The 6,000-nt window shown below is 37.2% G+C and overlaps 1 protein-coding gene across 1 annotated transcript in view; it reads left to right on the forward strand.

Annotated features, from left to right (window-relative positions):
• Positions 1 to 5,718, forward strand: part of RNF217 (ring finger protein 217) — a 63,506-nt gene extending 57,788 nt beyond the window's left edge. The window contains exon 7 of the mRNA XM_037391776.1: positions 137 to 5,718. Coding sequence (XP_037247673.1) covers positions 137 to 210 — 74 coding nt within the window. The 3' untranslated portion in view covers positions 211 to 5,718. The remainder of the gene's footprint in view (positions 1 to 136) is intronic.
• The last annotated feature ends 282 nt before the right edge of the window (positions 5,719 to 6,000 follow it).

Below are 6,000 nucleotides of genomic sequence, written 5' to 3' on the forward strand. Positions count from 1 at the left end.
GCTTGTGCAAATGCCTCTAAATTCTCTTGAAACATAGAAAGCTGCATCTGAATACTCTGCATACACTGAAAGAGCATAATGCATGCTCAAAGGATTGGATTTAATTATGGTTTCATTCTTATTTTTCTTTTGGCAGGTTTATTTGTGTTTCCTATCTATTGCCTTTGTAAAAAGCAGAGGAAAAGGTCACGGACAGGTATGCCCTGGTAAGGATGGACCTTTACTCACGTGGACTGAGCTGGTCCTGCAAGGGCTATACCCACTTTGTGCAACAGAGCAATACAGTGCTGGTAACAGCATCAAAGCCACCGCCCTGGAAGAAAAATGGGGGATTGCCTGCCATCTTCCCTCAGCTGAAAACACTACTGCAGACCAGAAAGCCTCTTTGCTCTGGTGCACTCTGAACAAGATGGGCCCCCTGACTGCTGCTTTTTAAATGTTTTGGGGTTTGTTTTTTTTTTTAATTATTACTTTGGAGGATTTTTTTTGAGTCTTGAGTTTCAGAACTAGACAATCAAAGTCTGTATTGTAGCCACAACTCTACTACCGATTTGGCCTGTGAAGAAAGCATTTAACTGCTAACATGTGCTCCATTTAACTTCAGTGTTGGCCTTTAAGGGGGAAATGCTTAGAAGTGTTTGGAGTCTTACTGTGTACTGAGCATACTACTTTTGGTATTAAAAACTACTTCTGTAAATAACTTCCATCACACAGCATTCTGTTCAGCATACCAAAACCCCATCATGAGCCAGAGCACGACAGCTGGTTATCTTCAGAGTCCTCCTGCGAGTGGGCAAGAGCGTAGATTGCCACTGCCAAACTGTAGTGCCTCAGAGGGAAATCTTAGTATTGAAGCTCCATGACACTTATAAATATACTGATTGGTTTCACTTCGCTATTTAATTTATGAGTGTATTAATATTGATTGGGGTGGGGTGGGGTGTTTGACAGATTTGTTGGAAGAGTACTGCGTTTTTAAATTCTCCCAGTACAGAAGAAATTTAAAGGGTTTAGATAACAAAAAGTGTCAGTGGCCTGTTCTGTTCCAAGATATCCCTGAAGTATATTTACAGGGAAGCTGGAAACCTGCTCTTCTATTCTGACATGGCCTATAATACACATGCTACACTCTAGTTGTGTGAAGATTGACTTGATAAAATTTTTCCAACCTAAATAGCACAGGGGTTTTTTAAGTAGGCTACATAAGGCTGAGAGCATCTACTGATGTCTCGGGAGGAAAATCTCTGAATTTTGGGTAAGGGGAGGGGTCATGAATTCTTAGGAGACCATTTCATTCTTACTCTCTGCTTCTAGTGTTTCTCTTCCTGCTGCATTACAGATCTGAAGAGAATAGCTATCCTTGCTCTTTTTTTCCTAACTTCAGAGTACCACTGTTTGCTACCGGACGTCTTTCTCAGCACGTTGCCACAAGAGCAATGTAATTCAGCATTAGGAATTGGCTACAGCGTGTTTTCATTTTCAGTTATAATCCAAATTTATTGTACAAATATAATTTAAAAGAAAAATATGAATAAAACAAATGTGTAAGTAGAACACTGAAACCATAAAGGAACTGAATAAGAGAAATATATATATACTTTAAAAATACAAGCTGATCTTAAGAAGATTGGATTTATACTGTGAAGGTACTTTTTTTTCAGTGTGTGTGTTTGAAGATAGATATATATATATATATATGTTTGTATATATATGAGGAGACGGGAAAGCAGGGAGATGAGTAATGTCCTAAAGAGTCTACAGACTTCAAAATGTAGGCCCCCAGATATCATAGCATTTGAGAGTATGTACTTTGCACCGCTTTCTTTGAAAATTATTACATCTGAATTTAGTTGTAATTTTTAAGTAAATAGTATTCTGCCCCACCAACATAATACTGTTGTAAGATACTCACTTTGACTTCAAGAAGACTGATTTCTTGTGGAAGAAACTGATGAATTTTCTTTACCTGGCAACACAGGTGTCAGCTTACCATAGCTGGCTAGCATGCTTGTTTTGTGTCAGCTTCTGGGTTTGGGTTTTTGTTGGTTTTTTTTTTCTCTTGTTGAAACTGTGTACAAGCACACCATAGTAGTCAACAAGTACTTAATATTTCCATTTAAATTCAAGGGCATGTTGACCCAGTTGTCCTAATGGTAGAAATAGTACCTTTCTACGATTTTGCAAATTAAGTGGGGAAGCAGTGGCATGTAGAAGTAAAGTTCAAAGCCTATTGTCAATGCAAATCCACCTGTTAATTAGATTTCTTTTTCTGTGACACAGCAGTTTTCTATTTTGTTCTGTCTGAGGTTGGAAGCTGCCTTAAAATTGGGCTTGGTTTTGAGTGTGTTTTCTGAGGCTATACATATCAGTTGTCTTTGGCTTACTCAGGGATTTTTATTCCTCTCTTTAAATGTCAAATAATGAAGATATTTTTGTATTATTTAGAAAAACCTTCAGACCTCAGAGAGCGAGATATATATGGATAGATAGATTTGGGTTTGCAATGCAGTCTGTAATATGGTGTCAAACTATTCCACTTGAGAATATTTTAGTACTTGAGATTATCTGTAATTAACTCTACAGTGGATTAATTTCCTTTTTTCTCCTGGTTCTTTATAAATGTGTGAGGTATTCTTACAGTCTTTGTAGTTGTTTTCACTCTGCTGTTTGCCATTTTCAGTTTCTGATGGGAGTTCAGTAAGATGTGGAATTAAGATGGTAGATAAAGAGCATAAAAGGGAAGATAATATATCTGCACTTATTTATATTCAGAAAGCATGTCATTGTGGGTGGAGGAAAGGAACACATAGCTCCTACATTGTCACTTCATCTAGGCCATTTTGATTTTATCAGAACAGATTAAATCAAAGGGAAATGGTTCTTCACTTTCTACACTTAGCAAAAAGAGGCATCTTTGAACTTGTAAAGATGAGAGACTCTAATCTTGCTTTCTCTGTTGGAAAAAAAGAATGACAGTAATGTTTGGTTTTGTTTTTCTGTAAAACAAGAGATTTCAGGAGCCAGGCAGAGTAGGGATATGGAAGTCTTTTTCCATCCATATAAAAATATTCTCCCTTTAGTAGTACAAAAATACAATTTTTCATCAATATGCAATATAACCAACTGAAAAATTAAGTAGTTTAGTACCAAACTTAATTCAATAAAATGTTAGCTTTTAAACTACTCCTCTCATATCACAGGAAATCTTACATCAAAGTCATGTAATTTGTTTTACAAGCATTAATTTATCAGTGTGAAAGAAATGGAATGAACTTTGTTAAGGAGATTCAGAGATGTTTTTACTATGTAAACGTGTTTTGGGTTTTGTAACTGTACTCTAAAGAAACTGTCAGACTGTCCTACTCCATCTTTATTAGCAGAAAACTTCATGAGGCAGCTGAATTAACCTGCTAAGGCAGATTTCACGCTATTATATGCTGATCATAGTTGATCATCAGGTTTGCTTTCACCATATTTAATATTTAAGAATATTTATCCTTGTGCAAAGTTGTTACTCACAGATACCTATATTCAGACTAGGAAATGCTTAAATCCATTCTACGCTAGCTGCCTTTTGCAGGCTTGCCTGGAAACAGATTTGCCCATGCCCTCGGGCCTCGGGGCAGGCGTGCAGCTGTCGCCCTCCCTGCGGTGCCCTGCTGTGTGTGCCCCATCCTGCTTCTGCTGGGGAGGGCTGGATGGATGGGCCAGTCCGGAGGGGGTGGCTTTTCCTTTCTCTACTTTATTCACAAAGAGTATTTTGTTGTGTTTCATTAATTGGGTCAAGTTTCAGGGCTGCTCAACCATGTCAGGGGCAGGATGATTCTGATTGCTGCAGCATCTCAGAGCATAGTTAGCTGTATTTGCAGAGCTTATCCAGGAGCTGGTGACTGGAAAATAATTGTGCTTTTCCTTGTGTCAGTCTGTTAGCCAGGGAGAACAAGAAGCTGAGTAGGAATAAAAGCAAGAGGCAGAAGTGCAGTTCAGAGTAGCCTTGTGCTGTTGCTGTGACCCATCAGTTTTAGTTCTGTACATCGAAGTCTATTAGTTTTCAGTTCTCCCCACCTGTGTATATTTATATCTTTTAAATGTCGATTAAAATACAGTGCACTGAGTGATCTGTTATCTTTGGGGCAGCGCAGATGTGTAAGTAAGGGAGGATTTTGTGTTAGGTTTTGATGTAACTAATTCTGACTTCATAACTCTTAGTGGTATGTTAGGGATTTTTTAATTTATGTCTATTTATTGGTTCGGAAAGTTTGATCAACATGAAGTTTCATTTCATTAAAAATATTAATTTGCAGGGACTATTGCCAATTTAACTAGAAGGCATTTTGGATCACCGTCGGGTATTCTTTTCAGCCAAAGGGCTTTCTGCTCTTCCAAAGACTGCCTTTGCTTGTGTGATGTTAAGTGGTGTGTAAGATAGGGCAGTAATTCTGTCAGAGGATACAAATTCGTCAGTGGTGGAATGGTTTCTCCTGCTAGTTAGATCTGAGAAGCTGCTTAATATTCAGTGGCCAAACAGTTTGCCATACAGACTGAGATTTTTTTTTTTTAATTAGTTGTGGTGGTTTGTCTCTTAAGCAACCCTTGCACCGTTCATAATTCTTCATGTGAAAATTGTGTAGGTCCAAGCTGTGGATAAGAACCATGGATTACTGTTACAATCTACATTAGATCTCTGATTTTGCTGATGGAAAGAATCCTTCCTGAGGAAACTTACTAGAGAGATAATTTCTTAGTTTCTTGTAACGTTGCAGCCTTATAGTTGCGGTGGGTCAGTTTTATTCCTGATACCGGTCATAGCCCCATCAAATCAGAGAAGTTGTATGCATTTTTATGCCAGTATGGAATTTGGTCACAAATATTTAGATAAAAATATCTGGAAGTGTGTTGGTAGCCATTGGGTAGCAACTTGAAAATCTGGTTCACTTTGAAGAAGTGCAAAACACTATGGAGCCAGTCCTCTCACTTGCCCAGTGAAGCTAGTGCTGTTTAGTACATGCAGGAGAGGGCAGGGAGTAGGGGAGAATTTCAAAATGATGTTTTTATTAAAGCAAATTATCAGGGGAAGGAATACTAGTTTTTTAATATAATAAAGAGACTTCTTAATGCTTTGAGTCACTAATAAAGTTAGAAACAACATCCGTAGACAGTGTTGACTAAAATCTCTTAGAATTCTGCTTTCTTCGTTGTAACAGATAGTAAGTAGCACAGTGTAAGATTTGGAATTACAGCTGTTCATTATTTTTCAGGCTTAACACATAAACTTGAAGAATAGGGCACACAACATTTAAAAAGTTATATTGCTGATATATTTGATAGCCTCCTGCTACTGTTACATGAAAAACGAGCTGAGCCTTGATTCAGCTGCAAGACTAGCAGTGTTTTCACTTAAGTACTGCTCAAGCTATAACACAACACCACACTCAAACTTCTGTCTTAATAAAACTAACAAATGCAACTTGTTGCAGTTGCATAGGACTGCAGCTTCCTGGCTGATTCTTATTTTTCTGTGCATATGGGCTCAGGATCTATATGTTCTCTGTCCACTAAGGAATGGCGTGCTCTTATTAGGCAATTAATCACTCTTAGCCTGACAGTGAAGTACCATAAGGTAGGAAAATGAAAATTGATCTTAGAGTGCATGCTCTGATTTCAAAGGTAAAAATGTCTTATAAGCTTTAATTACTTACTCCCTAGTAAAAAAAAAAATACATTTCTAAGCGTAATTGCAGCTGTTTATTTCTAAATATATGGGTTTTTTTAAAAAAGTCATTATAATAGCAATTAGTTTATTAAAAAATGCATATTGTGCAAAAGAAAAACTTTTGGAGCTTATTTGGTTTATCAAAACTTGAAAAATTAATCTGAGGTGTTCTGGATGGATAAAAGAAGAGGAGAAATTTATTGCGTAAAAATATTTGAATTGTTTATTTTTAGCATAAAGATGGATTTTGCACATACCTGCTTAAACACAGTTGCATGCTAACCCCA

The sequence above is a fragment of the Falco rusticolus genome, chromosome 6, assembly GCF_015220075.1.
Source record: "Falco rusticolus isolate bFalRus1 chromosome 6, bFalRus1.pri, whole genome shotgun sequence".
In the NCBI taxonomy this organism is placed as follows: Eukaryota; Metazoa; Chordata; class Aves; order Falconiformes; family Falconidae; genus Falco; species Falco rusticolus.